Source organism: Oncorhynchus masou, chromosome 14 (genome assembly GCF_036934945.1).
Source record: "Oncorhynchus masou masou isolate Uvic2021 chromosome 14, UVic_Omas_1.1, whole genome shotgun sequence".
Lineage (NCBI taxonomy): Eukaryota > Metazoa > Chordata > Actinopteri > Salmoniformes > Salmonidae > Oncorhynchus > Oncorhynchus masou.
Window position 1 is genome coordinate 14250251 of NC_088225.1, and position 24258 is coordinate 14274508.

Below are 24258 nucleotides of genomic sequence, written 5' to 3' on the forward strand. Positions count from 1 at the left end.
CTACACTACACTTTTTTCCACAACCGAAATTCAAAACCTCCTTTCAGCTCCATTTGTAAGACGGGTCATGGTTGAGCTGGCTGCCTGGGAACAGTGGCAGTCAGTATGGGATCAGGACAGGAGACGTGGTGTGGTGGAGAAAGAGTCAACAGAGAGAGTTAACACACCTCAGAGACTTAGCGAGCAATAATGCTCTGACAGCCTCCATGAGCCTGTCAAATGAGGGCTAAAATGATATGATGACTTAATGCATTTTCAAGTGCCTGGCATCTAGGTACAGCGCTCTAGTAACTTCAGTAATAATGTGCTAACACGGAAATGTGGTTTTAGCTTGGCCTTTTCCAAGTCAACCACACTTGATAAGAAAAGGTGAGTCAGAGATTTGTTATCATAGTTCAACGTGTACATCCAGTGGCTTTGTTCAGGTGCTGAATGTTGAAAGTATAAATGTTTATTTTCAATTTAAAAGAATCCAGATACATCAAATGTTTTTTGTTACAACTGTCACCTTCAAGGTCAAAGCTGTGTCAGTTTGGGAGCTACACATATGCACGCAAACACACACACACACACACACACACACACACACACACACACACACACACACACACACACACACGGGCTGTATTGTAGTCATATATTCACTCCATAATGTACAACTTTGTACCATTAAATATCTCCACTATGCATCTGAAGTGCATCATGTTGCTGTTGTCATGTCACTAAATCCTGAATGCCTGAAGGCAAATGGCAGCTCAAATTCTCTTTGCTTTGCACTTGAATATTTTCATATCTTTGGCGCATAATGCTCCCTTTATTTTTTATTTATAACCATTGTTATCCAACAATGTGCTTGTTTTGTAGGAATAAAGGCTTAACTGTGTCCTCTTACCTCAACTTTGATGCATAATCAGACGGTGACTGTAACCGTAACTGTATAAATCAGGAAATAGACAGTAAGGAAAAGGTTCTACTTTGTCACTTTCATAACTGACGTTGTCAGTGAGCACATATTGTGCAGTTGATATTGACTGTAGTGCAGAGGCATGTTGAAGTTTCACACGTCTTCGAAGAGAGATTGTGAGAGCTCAGTTACAGTAATAATCGGTAATCAAGCAAGCAAAATCGTTTTGTTATTTGCTGTTAAATTGATTTACCATGATTTCTGTCAAAGACATTCATGAAGGGATGGCCGTTCGAGTGTTGAACGAGTAACCGAAAGGTTGCTGGTTTGAATACCTGAACCGACAAGGTGAAAAATCTGTTGATGTGCCTTTGAGCAAGGCACTTAGGCCTAATTTGCTTCAGGTGCGCCGTACTTGTAACGATGTACGTTGAGAGTCGGGAAGCAAGTTCAGGGAGTGAATAAGTTTAATAAATAAACACAACAAGAAACACAAACAGCACACCGACATGAAACATAAACAATGACGACTGGGGGGAAAAAACAAAAGGAATGACATATAAAGGGCAGGTAATCAAGGAGGTGATGGAGTCCAGGTGAGTGTCATTATGCACAAATGCGCATAACACTGGTGACAGGTGTGCGCCATAAACGAGCAGCCTGGTGACCTAGAGGCCGGAGAGGGAGCACAGGTGATTGTATTACTATGACTGACCCTGTAAAACAACACAAAACAACACATTTCACAGTACCTATCTGGTGTATATGACAATAAAACATATTTTTTTTTATCCCCGGAAATGAGAGGGGTAATTAAGCCTAATGAATGCCCCTAATGACACTATACAGTATTACCTCTCTTTTTCTCAGTCATCCATCCTGTCTCAGTGCCATGGTATGGTACTCTTTGTTTCGTTTTTACCATTGCTGTACCAAAATATCCATCATAACCACACATCTTCTCCTGGTCCTCCTGTCACAAGACAACATGGCTTTATGAAATGGTGCAACCATGACCCTGATACCATAGTGAGAGAATGATTCAGATTTGACATTACATTGGTTTCAAATGACTACACTGCATCGATGGTGTGCCATTACAGTATCTGTAGTAATTATTACTCCACAGAGTCACACTGGACACAAACCACCAATAGAAAGTGCTAGAGACATCGTCAGAAGTGACGATAAAGGAGGAGCAAAGACCATGGCTGCTGTTGTTGCTGCTATTGTTGTTGGTGGTGCAGCTAGGGCTAGGTGGATTAGTTCAGTTAAATCAGCGCTGACGGGGACAGTTTTCAATTCATTTCATTCATTATCACATAGCTGTGCTATGTCCTTGTTGTGTGCCGTCCCAGATCAGCTTGTTTTTTTTTTACCTTACATGGTTTCAGTGATCAGTCTGTTAGTTTTATCGCTTCTTCCTCCTCTTTTATCTTTTCCAATGCCAGTTAGGTGAGTGGATTAAAGAATAAAGAGAGAGGTCCCCCAAGCGGGTTACGTTCACGTCAATACTTTCCACTGCCTTTGAAATAATAGAAAAAAAGACTGCTGAACAACATTTCACAATGTTCTAACGAGACAGATATTAATTTAATATATTTTATGCTGATCTGTTCCTCTCCTCAGTCCAGAGTTAACCCCTATATTAATTGGCCACTGCTGCTAAATTGTTTCCACTGATGCAAAAAATAAGTAGATATTTCTGCCAAGATGCACTTTTAAATGGATAGGTGTTAGCTCGATGACTGGAAATCTATGGGAACAGCTAGCATGTCGTTGTGCTAACGCTAGTAGCTAGTAGCAATGCCCCCAGAGTTTTGGGTGGCTGGGAGAGAGTTCCACGGTTTGGGGGGGCAGCAGCGCTGAAAGCCCGGTCCACGATGGTGCACAGTCTTGTTTTGGGGATGGTTAAATAAAAATAAATGTTACGGAGGTGAAAGAAGCTAGATTTGGTGGGGGACTTGATGTGGGGCTCGAAGGAGTGAGTGGTCCAGGATGACACCCAGATTTCAGACCTCAGATAATGAGCAGACGGTGCAACCATCAGTGGACATCACGAGGTCACCCACTTTCTTGAGGAGAACTTTGACAGCCACCAGCATGACCTCCGTTTTATTGCTGTTGAGTTTGAGTAGATTAGGTGTCATCCAGTTTTTGATGCCCTGGAGACAGTTGATCAGAGATGAGGGAAAGAGGTGAGAGGTGGGTTTGGTGTGGATGTAAATCTGGGTGTCATCCGAATAGCAGTGGATTTAGTTGAATCTGGTGTTTTTTTTTATAGCGATTGTAGATGTTACAATGATGTGTTTCTGTTTGTCCACTCTCTATTCCAGGGCCCTGGTATATCAGAGGAGGCGATGGTCACTGAGCCTCCCCACTCGCAGCAGCCCGGGGCACGCCACAGCTTTGTACAGGAACACTTCCAGGCACAATACAAGTGAGTTTCCAGTTTGCCAGGTCTGCCCATAGCATACTGTATTCTCAATGCAATGCTAGAGAATTGTCCTATTACTATCTGCACATTAGTCCTGCAAGCATTGATGGCATCTGAGCTGAGCTGTGTAGAAGACAGTTGACTGAATCCCTGGCACTTAATGTGGAAAGTCATGGACTTGTCCTAATGTAAAAACTGCTGCCTTGCACCTTGAAGGACAGGTGAAAAATAAACAAATTACTGTACAGGGAATTGTCTCTCATATTTGTGTCAGTCAACAATTTCCCTCCGATTCAGTGTCTTGAATGTAAAACAGAAGAGTTACTTTTCTTTCCTTTGTTCATTGTGAAATCTTTGTCATGGCTCAACCTGCTCCTTAGATGATAATGCTAGAAAATAATAAATAATTAAAAAGTGTCAAAATGTGACAGCTTTAGTTATTTATTTCCATTTGGAGCAAGTTGTGTTTTTGTCTAACCCGTTCTATTCCTGTCAGTGCACCTGGATGAGGTTGCGAGGGAGTCTGTTGTTGAGAGATTAATTGAGATTTAGAAAAACTTTGTTGATTGGCTAAACAAAAACATATTGGGTAAAAGTTTGCTACCCATTCTTTTTTTAATACATTTCCTTTAATTATGAACCATATGTTATAAAGTTCAATGCAATTATGGTCATTTGTGTGGAAATCAGTTTCATGCTTGTCTTGGTATAAGCTGTTAGTCCATCGGTCACACTGCCTGTAACTTGGTCTATTGGGTTTTGCACCTCTCCTATGAGTTCTTTACAATTATTGTACAACCAATGCAGAGTTAGGTATGGAGGCTTTTTTCCCACATCACATTCGATTACCGATGACTCATCGATCCAGTTCTCATTGATTGGATTAAATTGTAATTATCAGATACACCATGTGAAATGGAGATGTCATTATAACTCTAAGTGTGTAGAGGTTGTGTATTATATGTATTATATGTATTATATATATACATATGTATTATATGTATTAGCAGCAGGAAGTGTAACCTCATTAAATCACTGCAGACATTCCAGTAATTACTGAGCCTAGCTGGAGCATCAATACTGACAAGGCCCATGCACAGAGTGCAGTAAAAAAGACTGCCCCTCCACCTAACCTTTATGTTTCCTAGGTAACTAGGGACCCCTTCAAGTGCTTTTATGGTCCTGAGTAAAATGAGTGGGGTGGTTGGTTCTTGTTTGAGGTCAAGTGAAAAACGACAACTGTACAAATCAAATAGGCATAGATTACCTACATATTGAATAAACATATACAATCTTTGCTCTAGTACCTTTCCTTTGAAGCTGTGATTGATGAACCTGATTGAGTTTTCACAGTTTTATTCCTTTTAACATTCCTTTCAATCCATGTTCAGAGCCCCTCAGTGCCTGCTACAGCAGCTTTGAACACAGAGCCTCTGAAGCTTCACAAGTGTTCATTTAATCTTGGAGATAAAGCTTCCTAAGTTTTTCTATGAAACAGATGCATCTCACAGCTGTGGTCGGGAGATCACTGGAGCTGCTGAAGGTAGTGGAGCTGTTGCAGTACCTTCATCATGATTTGGCTGTCCACTCCTCTCACAGAGGCGCCAATGAGAGTTCTGCATCCAACTGCCAAGTGTATCTGTAAATCTCTGTCAAGCCCCCAATTTTACATTAGCTGTACTCTTCTCTGGGTAACCTTGACTAATGTCGTACTATATTGACAAGGAATTATGCAAACAACTGCACAATAGAACAGATGTATATTTGGACCTTTTAACTCTGTCGTGTTTTGCCACTCTGGAAGTTTCCATTTACTTTGTAATTTCCTGCTTTTTTTGTTTCCTCCATCTGCTAATTCCTTGAAAAATCGGCAGCTTGGTGTTATGCCGTTAAAACATCTGCCAGAGCGCATCCCTTAATTGCTACCCACTGATGAATGTTTCTGCTTTGACACCCGGGAAATGGGCGTGTCTAGACAGGAAGCAGCCATAGCTAGCTCGGGAGCCATAGCTAGCTCACCCACTCAAACACTGTGCCAGACTCAACCAGGAGGATTCAGACTGGAATCCAACACTTGACTGATGATCACTGATTACTAGCAAACCATAAAACATGCAGTATAACTTCAAAAACAGCATAACTTTACATTTCAGAGCTACAGCATGGCTTTAGTTCAGTGGAAAAGAGCTTTGGACTATATAGACATTTCTCTCAAGGAATATTCCATAGCCATATCTTTCCATAACCATCTGATTTTGTCCCTTAGGCCAGTCCAAATCACTTACTAAGGCAACAGCATCATTACCTGAGATGAGGATTGAGGCCTGGGTGTGAAAGTGTAAAGACTGAAAAGCTACTGTCAAAGCTTTTTTAGAATAATGTGTGAAAGTGGGATTCAGAGTCCCCGTGGTCAGAGAAGTGTCCTGTTTCGAATATAAATATCCTCATCCTGTCTGTGGTGTTTTAAATGTTAAAATACTAGATGTATTTTACATGATTAAATATTTGTCATCCTAGTAACTAATATAATACTATTAGTGACATGATGTTTGTTGTGCTATTTGCTTTAGGAACAGCCTTTGGAGTCCCTATCTTTGATTTGTTAACTGTTCCTCTGTCCCTCTCTCATTGCCCTCCAGCATTTGAGTCCTGGGTGTAACACTACAGTATGTAATATAATCTCAAGGCCAACTGACAGGCCAGAGTATTATCACTGTAATGGGTCTGTTTGTCACTATACAATCACCAGGCCCATTATACTTGACAAGACTTAGTCTGTGTACGAACACGCTTCATATATACTGACAGGCTTTTTGTCTCCTAAGTTTTTGATGCGGATTTGATTTGTCGTTCTTCACGTTGGTGCCGTTCAATTGACTGTACAGTACCATTATTACAATTCTCTCTGTTTGACGGTGATGTCTCCGCAAAAGTGAAGTGCCTACTCTAACTCTGGAAGTATTGATTTTGAACCTATTATTTCTCTACAACTCTGTAGACTCAGACCAAATCATGCATTGCCCAGTTCTTGAAGGTAAAGCTTTGATATAGCTAGTTTTGTTCTCATCCCACAGCATGACTCACAGCCTAGCATGGGTAATATGCAGTGAAAATCTCTGTGGTATCTGTCAAGCGCTGCTCATTAGAGTGAAGCCAAACGGCAGGCAGCAGAGCATGTCAGATTATGGACGTGGTGTACAGTAGTTTCACTGGAAGCCCAGCCTTTTTACAGCGGCATGAAAACCCACCACTCTCTGAGCTTCTCGCCTCTCTTTGTTTGAATCATTTTGACTGGGTGACCTTTGTTTTGTCTCACCACTTAATTTATTTATATTTCTGCAGGAGGATTGAATAAATAGGGCTTTGAGCCTTTTTAAGATTATTACTGTGACTCAAGGTAATTCCTTTGTTTTGTCTGGATGCTCAGGATCACCTGCTGAATGATGCTTTACATATCAACAATCTCTAAAGGGGCCATGACCTTTTGAACCCAGAGATGAAGTGTTTTGACAAAAGCACACATCTTCAAGTAGCAGGTGAGGCTGCAGGCTCACTGAGAAGAATTAACAGCCAATCTTTAGACCAGGGATCATCAACTAGATTCTGCCGCTGGCCGATGTTTTTCAAACAAAAAACATCACTTCCCTGCAATAGGACAGTGTGCTCATAAGTCTTATTACCTTGATACCTTGATATTTTGTAAGGCAGAGGGTGGTCGGGGGCCAGACCATAATTACAAATAATATGTAGACTGCAAATTGACCACAAGAAGCCCAAACAGATATATTTGACTACAAAATCACAATTTCAAACCTTGCTTATATTTGTATACGATCACGCGTCTCTCTGTTATGCGTGGGAATACTTGGGAACCGATTTTCAAAATGATAATCACTTGATATCCTGATATCACGCTGATATCCTGGTGCTTTTTACTGTCCAACAATGAGAAAGTAAAAAAAATACAGTACCAGTCAAAAGTTTGGACACACCTACTCATTCAAAGGTTTTCTTTATTTTTTAAACTATTTTCTAGAATAATAGTGAAGACATCAAAACTATGAAATAACACATATGGAATCTTGTAGTAACCAAAAAAGTGTTACACAAATCAAAATAGACTTTATATTTGAGATTCTTCAAAGAAGCCACCCTTTGCCTTGATGGCAGCTTGGCACACTCTTGGCATTCTCTCAACCAGCTTCACCTTGAATGCTTTTCCAACAGTCTTGAAGGAGTTCCCACATATGCTGAGTACTCGTTGTCTGTTTTTCCTTCGCTCTGTGGTCCAACTCATCCCAAACCATCTCAATTGGGTTGAGGTCGGGTGATTGTGGAGGCCAGGTCATCTGATGTAGCACTCCATCACTCACTTTCTTGGTCAAATAGCCCTTACACAGCCTGAAGGTGTGTTTGGTCATTGTCCTGTTGAAAAACAAATGATAGTCCCACTAAGCGCAAACCAGATGGGATGGTGTATCGCTGCAGAATTCTGTGGTAGCTATGCTGTTTAAGTGTGCCATGAATTCTAAATAAATCACTGAAGGTGTCACCAGCAGAGCACCCCCACACAATCACACCTCCTCCTCCATGCTTACATGGTGGGAACCACACATGCAGAGATCATCCATTCACCTACTCTGCGTCTCACAAAGACGCAGCGGTTGGAACCAAAAATGTCAAATTTGGACTCATCAGACCAAAGGACAGATTTCCACCGGTCTAATGTCCATTGCTCATGTTTCTTGGCCCAAACAAGTCTCTTCTTATTATTGGTGTCCTTTAGTTGTGGTTTCTTTGCAGGAGTTAGACCGTGAAAGCCTTATTCACGCAGTCTCATCTGAACAGTTGATGTGTCTGTTACTTGAACTCTGTGAAGCATTTATTTGGGCTGCAATTTCTGAGGCTGGTAACTCTAATGAACGTATCCTCTGCAGCAGAGGTAACTCTGGATCTTCCTTTCCTGTGGCAGTCCTCATAAGAGCCAGTTTCATCATAGCGCTGGATGGTTTTTGACTGACCTTCATGTCTTACAGTATTGATGGACTGTTGTTTCTCTTTGCTTATTTAAGCAGTTCTTGACATAATATGGACTTGGTATTTTACCACATAGGGCTATCTTCTGTATACCAACCAACCCTACCTTGTCACAACAGAACTAAATGGCTCAAAGACATTCAATTCTTGGATATAGGGGGCGCTATTTTAATTTTTGGATGAAAAACGTTCCCGTTTTAAACAAGATATTTTGTCACGAAAAGATGCTCGACTATGCATATAATTGACAGCTTTGGAAAGAAAACACTCTGACGTTTCCAAAACTGCAAAGATATTGTCTGTGAGTGCCACAGAACTGATGTTACAGAAAAAACCCGGATAAAAATACAATCAGGAAGTGCCGCATTTTTTGAAACCGCCTCATGGCAATTGACTCCTTATATGGCTGTGGAGGAGCTAGGAGTCAGCTTACCTTTTCCACGTTTTCCCCAAGGTGTCTGCAGCATTGTGACGTATTTGTAGGCATATCATTGGAAGATTGACCATAAGACACTACATCTACCAGGTGGTCGCTTGGTGTCCTTTTTTGTTCTTAGCCAAACGTGATGAACAAATCGGAGCTCTTTCTCTTACACAAATAATCTTTTGGGAAAAAATGAACATTTGCTATCTAACTGAGAGTCTCGTCATTGAAAACATCTGAAGTTCTTCAAAGGTAAATTATTTTATTTGAATGCTTTTCTTGTTTTTGTGAAAATGTTGCCTGCTGAATGCTAGGCTTAATGCCTTGCTAGGCTATCAATACTCTTACACAAATGCCTGTGTAGCTTTGGTTAAAGCATATTTTGAAAATCTGAGATGACAGTGTTGTTAACAAAAGGTTAAGCTTGTGTTTCAATATATTTATTTAATTTCATTTGCGATTTTCATGAATAGGAAACGTTGCGTTATGGTAATGAGCTTGAGGCTATGATTACGCTCCCGGATACGGGATTGCTCGACGCTAGAGGTTAAGAAGGAAAGAAATTCCACAGATTAACTTTTAACAAGGCACACCTGTTAATTGAATTGCATTCCAGGTGACTACCTCATGAAGATGGTTGAGAGAATGCCAAGTGTGTGCAAAGCTGTCATCAAGGTAAAGGGTGGCTGATTTGTTTAACACTTTTTTGGTTACTACATGATTCCATATGTGTTATTTCATAGTTTTGATGTCCACTATTATTATACAATGTAGAAAATAGTTTAAAAAAATAAAGAAAAACCATCGAATGAGTAGGTGTGTCCAAACTGCTGACTGGTACTATATAATATTGTTATTTATTTATTTTATCTGGAAATTTGGGGGGCCAAATAAAACCACCTGCAGACCAAATTGGGGGAACCCTGCTGGTTCCTTTAGTAGATTGTTCTAATAATAGCTGTTATAACAAATATAATTATTTCATTTATTTTTCAGGAAAGGTGACACTGAACGTCCCATATACTTGGAAAAATGGCTTTTAGAGTTTTAACCAGGCTAGTGCAGGGGTTGGCAACAGGCGACCCGTGGGCCAAAACCAGCCCGCAAGTGTTTTGTTTTGGGGGAGGGGGTTCCGTGTGTATCAAGAATTGTCTACCATCCAAAGGACTTCCATTCAACTTGACACAGCTGTAGGAAGCATTGGAGTCAACATGGGTCAGCATCCCTGTGGAATGCTTTCAACTCCTTGCAGAGTCCATGCCCCTATGAATTGAGGTTGTTCTGAGGGCAAATGGTTGTTTTGTGTATCTCAATGTATCTCAATGTATGTCAATGTAAATAAGGTATGAAATTATTGTTATTTTCAAATATAATCTATTTTTGGGCTTATTTGGGGTCAATTTGCAGTGTACAAATTATTATAATTATGTTTCGGTCCCCCACCATCCACTCCGTCAACAATCGCCCTGCGGCTGATTCTAGTTGCCGACCCCTGGGCTAGTGTTTAAGCTGACTCAAACTCACCCTTCAGCATCACTGCTTCAAAGACAGGGATTCCCTCTCTAGTTGCCGACCCCTGGGCTAGTGTTTAAACTGACTCAAACTCACCCTTCAGCATCACTGCTTCAAAGACAGGGATTCCCTCTCTAGTTGCCGACCCCTGGGCTAGTGTTTAAACTTACTCAAACTCACCCTTCAGCATCACTGCTTCAAAGACAGGGATTCCCTCTCAAGTGCTGCTCACACTTCATCCATTAGGCATCATGGGAATATCACCTCCTTTTCCTTTAGGCCTAAGTGTTCCTTACCAATGCACAGTACATCTATGTTTTATTGGAGCTGCTGGAGTGTTATTTGTATGCAAGGATGGGCAGCTCCTCTGTTTGGGCAGCTCCTCTGTTTCCTGTTGAGAATAAGACATCCGTAGGGGAGCGATCCACTCTGCCAAGAGAGAGCTCCACTCTGCCAAGAGAGAGATCCACTCTGCCAAGAGAGAGCTCCACTCTGCCAAGAGAGAGATCCACTCTGCCAAGAGAGAGCTCCACTCTGCCAAGAGAGAGCTCCACTCTGCCAAGAGAGAGCTCCACTCTGCCAAGAGAGAGCTCCACTCAGAGCCAGTGTCAGCTGGGTTGAGTTGAATAGGGCTTTATTCACTCTCCCCCACTTGCCCCTGTGGGTCTGTCAGGTGCCTTCCTAGAAGGGAAACACATTTAAACAGCTATGCTCTGGCTACGATTCCCATGGTAGGCTGCCCCTTGTAAAGGTTCCTGAGAAGTGAATGCTCTGTTTACTGATCCAATGAAAAATAGTAAAGCAAAGGAATAGGGAAATACTGGCTTAAAACATCGCCTTGATGGGTAAAAGAGGAAGAGGGACATTTATGCTTGAAATTCAGATTTCCAAAGAAACCATAGCTTTGTCAACTTGTTTTGATTGTATGCAGCAAAGTCATTGATGAACTCAATTCCACTCCAGTCCTAAAGGCTCTTATAGTTTCAGGCAGCCTTGTGAAATGCTTTTCGCTTCCTGACTAGAAGAACCAGTCATGGAGTTCTTGCCATAGAACTATTACAGGATTTAGAAGTACTTCATGTCAAGTTCAATTCAAGTCCAGTTCAATAGCACTGCAGTCTGAGGACTTCCATGGAAATACCCTCTGACTCTTTGTTCAAATAGTTAGTGATTTGCCAGAATAAGCAACTTCCTCTCCTAAACATAAAGGGGTCTGTTGGAGCCAGTGTGTGAACCAGGTGTGGAATGAAATATTGGTAGAATGGAAGATTTGCTCTCTTTTCCTGTCCTTTGAGTCCTATGGCCTGAACATTCATATAGGGAGGAAACAAGCCATCTCTCAGGACTGTTCTTTATTCTCCCCATGATGGTGATCATTAGGGAATTGCTGCGTGCTGGTTCCCATTTAAAGGCGCAGTCTCACCGTGAGGCTTTTTCCCACTACCCACTCCCCTTACATCACTTTTCTTTCCCATAAAAAATCTCTACAGCAACATCAAGATGCACTGTACATACAGTGTGCCCATTTCTATAGCAATATGCACTTTCCTGCTGGCCTGACACAGAAGTGCACGTTCAGGTGTCTAAAACAGGCGTCAAACATCACACAATCTTGTTTTTCTTTCCACAGGTCATCGCTGACCTGCCCTCATTGTCATAAACAGAGCAACACCTTTGACCCTTTCCTCTGCATTTCACTTCCTATCCCTCTGCGCCACACCAGGTGAGTACTATCCCTGTTAGTGCACCAACCATACTGAATACACAACCATGCAACACATCACACGTGCAGCTATTAGGAGACATCTATCAGTTAGAGTCAAAGCCATAGTAGACGGAAAGACTTGCCTTAGGTACAGACGTAGAAATACACCGTAGACAAGACTCAAGCACTGGTGTCTTTTTAACGTCCCTTTCAGTCCTCTAGAGGCTCATAATGTTAGAGGAATGGATAAAGATCTGGAGTAGCACAGAGAAACAATAGACCTGGCTGAGATGGAGTGTACTTGAAGCCCAGAGGAAAGCCCTGAGGAGCACCACCTCAGAAACCAGGAACAATGTCACATTCATGCCCAGGTCACAAAGATCACTCCATCCCTGCTTGGCCGCTGTTAGCCTGTTCAGGAAATCCGTTTTTAAGGAGTTAGTCCCTTCCAAGCCCTTACTCTTCAAGCACCTACACCCTCTCATTAATTTTGCTCTTTGTAAAGACTTTTGCCAACTTTGTTTTTTGTTAAAAGCAGAAGATAATGTTTCCTCTCACACACCGCCTGACCAACCCTAAGTCAAAACAGTATGGTTCTCACCTTTATTCTCCAGTGCAGATGGAGGAGTTGTCCTAATTGGAAAAGATGATTTAGAGTCAAGCGATGAGTTTAACACCTATCTCAGATTCCTGGGCTGGGGTGTCATAGAAGTGCATGCAGCTGTGTCCTCCTATTGAGGTCCCAGGGTGTGCCTAGCAAATTCAAAAGCCTAACACACACTCATCTATCCAATACTACACCACAGATGGTCTCTTCAACGTTGATTTCATACTGTACATCGTCATTCATACTGAGCATCCAACGTAAAGCTAGAATCCTTAGTTGCTACATGAATTTGAGAGTGGTTACATATTTCCAGCCCCATCCCTTAGCTTTTTAGCGATAAATTGGCGGGGAGCATGCTTTGTTATTGTTTCAATTAAGGATCCTAGCTTTAACAGGTATTCTTTAGAGCTCTCTATTTGTGACAGATACAGTCATTGAAATAGTTCTCATTCTCTTTGGAGCAACTGGAGTGTCAATAAAAGGCCAGGCACGACACCCTCATAGGGACATTTTTTCCCTTTAATCATATCACAATCTTCTTTCACCAGTTGAATGTAGACACAAATAGAATACTTTTTTGTATAAAAATATTTCAGAATTATTTTTTAACACATATGCAAATGAGCCAAATCTCATTAATTTGCACATATTTGCATATCACACAAATATATTTTCCTGGACACTGGATGAAGTCAGCCTAAATGTTTTGGTTTCATTTTATTAAGACACTCCAGGACCAGACTTATCCAGAGCAGATTGTGGATAAATACTTTTAAAATCTTTCTATCTGTAAAATATTAAAGACATGTACGTAAAATGCATTTTTTAATGCATTTTTTCAAATATTTTTTACAATCTAGAATATAAACTTGACAACATATCAACAATTCCCCCTGAGCAAGTCTGGAGAATATATCTAAGGATAACCACACAAGATTTAGTGAATGCAGATGCTTCTGAAGCTGAGTATTTTTGGGGGGTGTGTGGGAAGAGTCTGACTTTCGGGAAATGGTGGTTAAAGACAAGTACACTGAATTTAGACTACCAAACGCCTATTTAGACCCACTCATCATCTCTTCAAAGTAAGTTACTAAATATAGTCCAGTTTGTAACAATCTCTATGAAATGGGCTTCTAAATTATGTGTAATTTAATGTTGTGAGCTTTAAAATGATTAAAGTGGTTAAAATGCATTAAAATGTTGATGATGGTAGAATGATAAACTAAAGAAAATATAAATAAGTACATAAGTATTCAGACCCTTTGCTTTGAGACTCGAAATTGAGCTGAGGTGCATCCTGTTTCCATTGATCACCCTTGGAGTCCACCTGTGGTAAATTCAATTGATTGGACATGATTTAGAAAGGTACACACCTGTCCCACAGTTGACAGTGCATGTGTGAGCAAAAACCCAGCCATGAGGTTGAAAGAATTGTCCGTAGATCTCCGAGGCAGGATTGTGTTGAGGCTCAGATCTGGGGAAGGGTACCAAAATATTTCTGCAGTACAACCATCTCTGCAGCACTCCACCAATCAGGCCTTTATGGTAGAGTGTCCAGACAGAAGACACTCCGCAGTAAAAGGCACATGACAGCCCACTTGGAGTTTGCCAAAACTAAAGGACTCTGACCATGAGAAACAAGATTCTCTGGTCTGATGAAACCAAGATTGAACTATTTTGCCTAAATGACAAGTGTCACCTCTGGAGGAAACCTGGCACCATCCCTACGGTGAAGCATGGTGGTGGAAGCATCCTGCTGTGGGGATGTTTTTCAGCAGCAGGGACTGGGAGAATAGTCAGGATAGAGGGAAAGATGAACATCGTAAATTACAGACAGATCCTTGATTGGGTCAAATTTTGCCTTTCAACAGGGCAACAACCCGAAGCACACAGCCAAGACAACGCAGGAGGGGCTTCGGGACAAGTCTCTGAATGTCCTTGAGTGGCTCAGCCAGAGCCTTGAATTGAACCTGATTGAATATCTCCGGAGAGACCTGAAAATAGCTGTGCAGCGACGCTCCCCATCCAACCTGACAGAGCTTGAAAGGATCTGCAAAGAAGAATGGGAGAAACTCCCAAAATACAGGTGTGCCAAGCTTGTAGCGTCATACCCAAGAACTGTAAGACTGTAATCACTGCCAAAGGTGTTTCAACAAAGTACTAAGTAAAGTAAAATTTCTAGATTGATGAGAAAAAAACTATTGAATACATTTAAGAATAAGGCTGTAACGTAGCAAAATGTGGAAAAAGTCAAGGGGTCTGAATACTTTCTGAACGCACTATAAATGCAAAAATGTACTTTCAGCCTGTGGTGCCTGGCCTTAAGCAAGCTTTTATGCTAATTGGAGAATTGTTTTTAAAAATCTAGCTCTAACAAACAGCTTGCCAGGCAAACTTTACATAATCGCCTCATTCGTTCTACTTTTGGCTATTGACATGAAATACCGTAGACAGTTATGAAAGGAAGAAACAGATGGTTTGCCTTTTAATATTTTGTACATGGTTGCCCATGTAAGAAAAAAGGTGTCATAGTTTCTCCATAAACCCTAACACAAACTAAAGTGTAGATTTTCAACACCAACAGTCATTTACACCAACCCCAACCTCACACATATACGTTTATTTATTGGACTGAAATGTGTTCTCACATGTCATATATACAGTATGTGGTTAGTTATGATCTAGTGTCAGAGTCAGCCCGACATGGACCCATATTGATGTTGTACCCTAATGGACTGAGTTGTAAGGCGGCCGTCTCCATTTAAACACATTAACTTCACAAAATGAGGCACTCATTACAGATCAGCATGTTATTACTGTAAAGATCCATCAGAGATCTTGTTTTATCATGTTCCTGTCCTCTTGAGGAAAAGGTCTGCGATTCATTATCATGATTGATTCAGCTTTGTACTCATAGACGGGGAGCTAAACCTCTGAAAGGTGTTCTCGGGATGTAGCCACTATTTGCAGTAGTTTAGTATAATCATTGACTCAGATTACCATTCAATTGAGGGCTTTAGTTGAGTATTTAGTCACTGGGAATTGAATTCCCATAATAGGTATTGGGTGTATCATGTAACATTATAGATTGTTAATTATCCCTATGCCTGCCTTTCTTGTTCTGAGCTGTTGAGTGTGTGGGGATGTTTTGCCACTCCTAGAATGGTTCCAAACAAGGTAATTAGTATGAATTAGTTATGCTTGCCTGCTTAGAGCATCATTGATTAACTACTGCCTTCACTGTTTGTGTCGGTGATAATATGAGGCACTATTTTGGTGTTCCTACTAGCTAGTCAAAGGCAGATAAAGGAATGGACTCAGGTGCGCCACCGGCTAAATCATATGGGGAGATCTCCCCATACCCCTCACTATAGCGTGTGCTGAGAATCCTTCACGGCCAGTGTAGAGGTTACCCTGAGTCCAGGCAGCAGGGGATCTCACAGCTCAACACCCTTTACTTACTTAAATGATAATGCCCTTGAAGCCGGTGTTTGGGGGATATATTGGCATGAGTGTTGTTAGGCCCGAGAAGAAGCAAACAGCAAACTGTGCCAACATATCCTCCAAACACCGGCTTTGAGGTCATTGTCACTTTTATACAATGGGTTACCAACATATTCAAATAATGATTTAAAAACGTTATTTGTATTAATTTATTCATACTATTTCATCCTTCCACAAGAGATAGTCCCGACACAAGTCTAGGGATGCTACCTAAGCCGACTAATCGTTCGTTCTATTGGTTCAGTTGCCAGAGACGCAACCCAGTCGTTCAGTCTTTTTGTTCTTTATCTATGGACGTTACCCACTCGTTCGTTGTAAATATTCCATTGCCATATTGGCTGGCAATGTTCTTATTCCTTGTTTGACAGTCATGGGGTAGCTTCCCATTTCTGTAGTTTCCCATGCTTCGCAGTATGTTGGAAACACCCGCTTTAGCTACAGAAAGTCAACATACGAGAATACCCCTAGAGTCTGCGAAAGTGGGGGCGGAAGATGACTCATCGGCTGACAACATGGTAACGACTGGACCGGAAACGACTATGAGTAATGAGAGCACAGCACAAGAGAACACCACAGCAACTGTCACAAGTTCCGCTGCAACAGCGGGCCACAAACAGATGCAGGTATGTGTCTGTGTTTGGAGGAAAGTTACATCACACCATGGGTTGAGGATCCACCAGGGGAAGAAGGGGTGTTTGGGTAAAGAGAGACAGAGGCCTCGCATTTATTACTTTCTGCGAAAGCGATCAAATCAGTCGAATGAAGCTTAGCGACTGGACGCAAACCATAGTTTGCAGTGCATCAGTACCACTGTCATGGAGGATGTAAACTCAAGCACCGAAGTAACAACAAAGGTTGAACCAACAACAGGAGTGGAACTCACCCAGCCTCCCAGACCTGCAGTCGAGAGGAGACTACCAGGGCACAGACCGTATGTGAAGTGGCCTGGCACCAGTGACAAGAAGTTGTGGGAAACAGTGAATGCTGACCTTAACTTGACCCTCGAGAAACTTTGAGGCACAGTGGAGAAGAAGTTGGAGAGGATGGGGGACATCATCTATGAGTACGGGGCAGAAAGCTTTGGAGTGGAAGAGGCAAAAGGCGGGAGAAAGGTTCCAACCCCACCAGTTTCCAGGAGGCAACAAGAAATCAAGCGCCTCGTTCAAGAAAGGAGACAGCTTAAGAAACAGTGGAAGAAGGCCTCGGAAGTGGAAAAGGAGGGCATAGAGGCACTTCAGGCTGACATCAAAACCTGGATGGCATCCCTCCATAGAGCAGAGAACCTACGGAAACGCAGAAGGAAGAAAGAACAAACGAGAACTCGATTCTATAAAGATCCCTTCAAGTTCCTTAAAAGTCTCTTCACAAAGGAAAAAAGTGGAGCTCTAAAAACAACAAAGAAAGACCTAGAGGAGCACCTGAGAACAACAAACTTTGACTCAAAGCGACATGAACATCTGGCCATCCCATCAGATATCCCACCCATTGAACCTCCGGAACATCATATTGAGACCAGCCCTCCGACATGGAAAGAGGTGGAAAACACAATTCGACGGGCAAGAACAGCATCAGCCCCGGGGCCAAATGCAGTCCCGTACAAAGAGTATAAGAACACACCAGACGTCCTGAGGTTCCTCTGGAGGCTTATGAGAACAGCTTGGCAAAAGAAGATAATACCCAAAGTGTGGCGTAGGGCAGGCGGGGTCCTGATCCCTAAGGAGAAGGATGCAGTGAATATCAGCCAATTCCGCCCAATCTCCTCGAGTGTAAAATCTTCTTTAGGGTCATTGCCCAGAGGATGGCCGAGTACCTGCAAAGGAATGCGTACGTCGATACATCTGTACAGAAGGCAGGAATATCAGGGTTCGCTGGCTGCTTGGAACATTCCAGCATGATCTGGCACCAGATCCAAATGGCCACGGTGGAGAAAAGGGACCTCCATGTAGTCTTCCTCGACCTCGCCAATGCATTTGGCTCTGTGCCCCATGAACTCCTGTGGTCTGCCTTCAGATTTTTCCACATACCGGACACCATCACAACCCTGGTGAAGTCGTACTTCCAGGATCTGCAGTTCTGCTTCACCACCTCAGAGTTCACCACCTCATGGCAGTGCCTGAATGTAGGTATAATGGCGGGATGTACCATTTCTCCGTTGGCATTCATAATGGCAATGGAGGTTATCATCAGATCCTCAAAATGGGTTGCTGGTGGACAGCGAGTCGACACTGGTTTCCGCCTCCCTCCACTCAGAGCCTACATGGACGATATTACAACATTGATCACCACTGTCCCATGCACCAGGAGACTGCTCAGAAAACTCGAGGAGAACATCAGCTGGGCCCATATGAAGATTAAACCATCCAAGTCACGCAGCATCTCGATTGTGAAGGGAGTACTCTCTGACCTGAAGTTCTTAATCGGAGATGACCAAATCCCAACAGTGTCTGAACAGCCGATAAAAAGCCTTGGAAGGTGGTATGATGCAAGCCTGAAGGACAAAGACCAGGTGCAACAGCTGCGTAAAGACATCAGTAGTAGCCTACAGTCCATCGACAACACCCAGCTACCTGGAAAGTTAAAGGCCTGGTGTCTGCAGTTTGGTCTCCTACCCCAGGTGTTGTGGCCCCTAGCAGTGTATGAGGTTCCAATCTCAACAGTGGAGAAGATGGTGGATACTTACTTAAAGAAGTGGCTCGGAGTTCCACAATGACTTACCACCATAGGCCTCTATGGAGATGGTGTCCTCAAGCTGCCCCTCACCAGTCTAACAGAGGAATTCAAGTGTGCAAAAACCAGGCTCCAGATGACACTGAATGAATCTCGAGACCCAGTGGTGAGCAACAACGCGCCGACTTTGGCAACTGGGCGCAAATGGAGGCCAGGAAAAGCAGTCCAGGAGGCAACAGCAGCCCTCAGACATGCTGACATTGTGGGTCATGTTCAGCAAGGGAGAGGAGGCCTTGGGCTAACTAGCCGTGCTGCTTGGAGTAAGGCCACTGCACCAGAGCAACGGAAGATGGTAGTGCAGGAAGTACGCCATCAGGAGGAGGCTGCAAGGTGGGCCAAGGCAGTCTCTCTTGCCAAACAGGAACAGTGTACTCGATGGGACAGTGTGGAGAAGAGGAAGATCAGCTAGAAGGATCTGGGGACCATGGAAGCGAGGCGGTTGAGCTTTTCTATCAGAGCAACATATGACGTCCTTCCAACACCAGTTAATCTTCACCAATGGTATGGTGAAGATCCGGACTGTGCCCTCTGTTGCATGCCAGCCAACCTCAGGAACATTCTCACGGGGAGTAAAACAAGCCTCACCCAAGGACACTACACTTGGCGTCACAACCAAGTCCTTAAAAACCTTGCGTCCGCCCTGGAGGACAAGCAAGCTGCCACCAACTCCCTACCACCCCCAGCAGCATCACATTCCTTACGGACGACCTTTGTCTGCGAAGGGGCTAAACCACCGAAGAGCGGCTCTACATCATTAGAGCGAGACCAGCTGCGCTTGGCCCGCAACTGGAAAATGCTAGCTGATATTGGCCGGCAACTTGTTTTTCCTCCGGAGATCGCAACCACCACCCTAAGACATGACATGGTGCTCTGGTCCTGTTCGCTCAAGAAGGTCTTCATCATTGAGCTCACAGTACCCTGGGAGGACTCAGTAGATGAGACTTATGAGCGAAAACATCTGCGCTATGCCGATCTAGCTGCCGAAGCACGGCATCATGGCTGGAACACTGAAGTCCGACCAGCGGAGGTGTTCTGCAGAGGTTTTGTGGCAACATCTACAACCAGTCTGCTTAGAGACCTGGGAATTAAGGGCCAGAGTCAGCGTTCGGCAATCAAAGCTGTATCGGAGGCGGAAGAAGGCAGCAGTTAGTGGCTCTGGATGAAGAGGAAAGACCCCAGCTGGGCCCCGAAGTGAGAGGGCCAGGAGGTATGCGGTCAACAATGCTTGACTCAGGAAGAAGGACGCCCCTGCCATGCATAGTCCCATGGGATGTTGGCTAGCAACAACAAGGCAACTCCTATGACTAATTGGGAATGGGACGCAAGCGTAGGATTGATCACCCTGTCGCTGGCCGCCTTTGGGGAGGGTGTATAGTGTGAAAGGCCGAAACACCCTAGGAACCAAAGGTACACTACTGACGATGCGCTCCCCAAATTTCAGCAGGCTCACTGTTCATGAACTCTTGGAAGTGCTTGCACAAAGGATAGTAACATCTCATCCTGTGTTCTTGGAATCTGCTAGCTAGCCAACTATGACTAACTTGCAGTCACGTCAACAGTGCTGCCAGAATAACAACAAAGTAGCTGCATTTGCATTTTAAGCTGTTTTCTAGTTACATTTATTTGGATACATCCATAACAATGAGCTAATGATGCACGATTTCAGCTGGCATAGCTCTCTTGTCAGGACACTGTTGTTTGAGAGCTAGCCAAACACAGCTAACATAATCACTTCAAGCTGAAGCTGGAAAAACTTACAACTAGCTGCTCTTCGTTTAGTTTTACCTGTTTTTTATTGATAGTTATTTGTATATATCCATAGAAATTATGCTAATTCATGAGTTCGACTGGCTGAGAAAAGCTGCCTACCTGTCTGTCTCATCACGCCTCCCGACACGTTCATTACTATGGGACAGCTGGAGATCAAATTTAAATATTGAAACAATATTGCAAATGTCGGAGAGACGGACAGCAAGGTTTATACAAATCTCCGCTGTTAAAAACGAAATGTTAGATGCTTTTCAAAGTGGAGTTTATAAATTGCCTGTCTGCGCTGATGAGACAGTGGATTGCTCAATCAGATGCAACAGAGTAAATAGGCATTTTAACGTCATTGATTTAGCCTGTGGGAACTTGTGGAATAGACACCTGCTAGAATGAGGTTTTAACCAATCAGCTTTCGAGATTAGACCCACCTGTTGTATAATACTATATATCCCCCACTGCTGTGTGTCCTCTGTCCCCATGTGTGATAATGCCTGTGTGCTGGCAGTGGCATCTCTCACTATCTTTATCATGTTAAATCTTCTCCATGGTGGATTATAGAGCAGGTCATCAACAAGACATCACAAAACTCACTTGAATTGATAATTGTCATTAGTCTGCTGGATAATGTAGATACACAGGTAAAATGGGAGCTGTCTCAGTATGTCCTTGTAAATAACAACATATCAATGACTTAGTCTCTGAAGAGCTAATGAAGGCCAGCCCACTCTGGTATAGAGGGTACAATGATTGGTGAAAGCATTGGAGTTTGTAACAACACCCCATGCGACACATTGTTCAGCATATGCAATGACGCCACATGGGCAAACATGTACAATGTATCACCATAGTCGATTACAGGCAAAAAGGTAGTGGAAACAAGTCTCTTTCTTGCTTCGAAAGAAAAACATGACTTATTTAAAATAAAAAATTGAGCCTGAGCTTTTTCACCTTCAATATGAGTTGTACTTATGTAAGCATGGACTCTAAGGAGATAAGGAGTGGCAGGTAGCCTAGTGGTTAGCGCGTTGGGCCAGTAACCGAGAGGTTGCTGGATCGAATCCCCGAGCTGACAAGTTAAACATTTCTTAACCCACTGTTCCTAGTCTGTCATTGTAAATAAGAATTTGTTCTTAACTGACTTGCCTATTTAAATAAAGAATTAAGAGTATTGTCTGTAGAATAGAGGTGCTGTACACTCAGGACCTCCCGCCTATGTCATTTTGTCATTGGCTCCCATATCTCTGTTTCTCAGAGGAAGAGGCTGACTTTCTGAGTGGTGTGTCTACTCAGCTGACTACAGTTCTCACATATAGACACACGTAGGCTCTCACAGGTGAATCACAGGGCACATATCTCTTCAGTGTAGTGTTTTTGTACAAGCCATTATGTCCCTTTACCCTGCCTATGTCAGCACTGCTTCTCCATGCAAAGGAGACAGAGAGGTAAGAGCCAAGTGCTCAGCTTTAAAAATGCATCGACCCACAATACAGATTCCATTATTTCTTACACATAAACTGTCCTAATGATCTATTATTAATGCTAAAATGTATTGATTAATTCATGAAAACTATATGTCCCTTCCTGGTCATGGACTGTAATAAAATTGGTAGCGATTTCAATGCAGAGGCTATTCTCTCTCTCTCTCTCACCCCTTCACTCGACAGGCCTCTGTGTGTAACTCTGGTCTTCAGTACGAAGGGCCAGAGATACCTGCGCATCGGGCTGGCTGTGCCTCTCTTTGGCTCGCTGGCCTTTCTGAGAAGGATGTTGGCGGATGAGGGGAAGATCTCTCCAGACCAGGTAGGTGATCTTGTCTCACTCTTCTTGATGATGCACACTATCCTCAGATTCATTCTCACTCCATTTTCCAAGTCTCTGATTAAATAAAATGGATACTCTTGCAATCTCTCGCTCTCTCTCTCTCTCTTTCAGGTGATCCTGACAGAGATCTACACCACAGGCTTTCAGCGCTCCTTCTTTGATGAGGAGGATCTGACGTGCATAGCCGAGACTGACATCATCTATGCCTTCCAGGCCCCGCCCCTATACATCAGAGGAGGCTCTTCACAATTCTCAGGTAACCATAGCAACAACTACATATTCCAGGGACATTCAGATCAATATCATCACTATCAACCAAGATCCTCCAATAGAACCGGACCCTTTTCCACTATGAGCAAGCAGGGGTCATTTCAGTCCCATCGGGAAATAAGCCTTTCACAGTCAAGAGCATACAGAAGTACTGTATTAACAGAATGGGATGTACAACCTCTGTGAAATACCAGGGTATTATGTGAAAGGTTGTCCTTCCTCTGGTGGTGATAATTACATGCTCTTTGTACTGCAGCTTTTACCCGAACTGTGCACTGTTGGCACAAGCCTTCCAAACATCAGGATGAACTACTGAGGAGAAATGCATTGTTTCTTTTTAAACAAGATAATGAATGTTTGTTTGTTTACTTTGGGTCTGATAGATTCCAGGAGGAACTCAATGTAGAATAAGAAGTCCTTGGGGAACGTGTGCTTACAAACACATTTTCAATAAAACTCAGATGCTCAGATCTACTCAAATCACCATCATTTTCTGCAAAGATTTGCTGTCATCAAATGATTTATGTTTGTAACAGCTGTTGGTGGAAGAAGGTGAGGACCAAGGTGCAGCGTGGTACATGTTCATGTTAATTTATTGACACTGAACACTAAATACAAAAATAACAACGGGAAATAACCAAAACAGTCCTGAAAGGTGAAAAACACTAAACAGAAATCAACTACCCACAAAACCCATGTGGGAAAAGCTACCGAAGTATGGTTCTCAATCAGAGACAACGATAGACAGCTGCCTCTGATTGAGAACCACACCCGGCCAAACAAAGAAATACAAAACATAGAAAATGAACATAGAATGCCCACCCTAGTCACACCCTGGCCTAACCAAAATAGAGAATAAAAGCCTCTCTATGGCCAGGGCGTGACAATGTTTGAAATATTTCTTCTCTGTAATTGTACTGATGATGTGAAGGGCAAACAGACATTGTTCCCAGAAATCAGATTGCGTGGATAGTTTTACCACATTTTTCACTCTGGGTTTGGCAGAGCTGGGTTTGTCCCTGAAAATGATACTTCTTTGCATCACCACTGAGCAAAGTGATTAGAGACATCTCTGTCTCTCCTTTATCATCTTTGGTTAGACCACACATAATAGACTATTCAGTTTGATTGGTCTGCACACACACACACACACACACACACACACACAGACACTGAATCCTCCTGGGATGTTTTATCAGACTGTATACGTAATGGGGTTGATATGGAGAGGCCTCTCTCACCACCTCCCTGCTGAACAGAGCATCCTCTCATTTCATGCACATCCAGTTTGATAACAGAACTCAAACACTGTTACACAATGAATACTGAGTAATCATTTTGTAATCATTATCTATTTGGCCTAAAGCTGACGGGTGTGAAATGTGGTACTGTACTGATGCAGGAGGCTTCACCTCAGCTTATACCTCATTGGGTTGTGTAATGTGCATCTTTAAATCATGATGAGTTGTCACTCCTCGTAAACTTTAATGGTCACTGCTGCTAATGGAAGGTGCATTTTGTGTACTTGAAATCAATATGCCTT

The 24258-nt window shown here is 42.8% G+C and overlaps 1 protein-coding gene across 1 annotated transcript in view; it reads left to right on the forward strand.

Annotated features, from left to right (window-relative positions):
- LOC135554332 (ubiquitin carboxyl-terminal hydrolase 43-like) overlaps positions 1-24258 on the forward strand; it is a 98105-nt gene that overhangs the window by 34968 nt on the left and 38879 nt on the right. Inside the window, exons 3-6 of the mRNA XM_064986579.1 lie at positions 3241-3344; positions 11945-12037; positions 22289-22424; positions 22557-22701. Of these exons, the coding sequence (XP_064842651.1) occupies positions 3241-3344; positions 11945-12037; positions 22289-22424; positions 22557-22701 (478 nt within the window). The remainder of the gene's footprint in view (positions 1-3240; positions 3345-11944; positions 12038-22288; positions 22425-22556; positions 22702-24258) is intronic.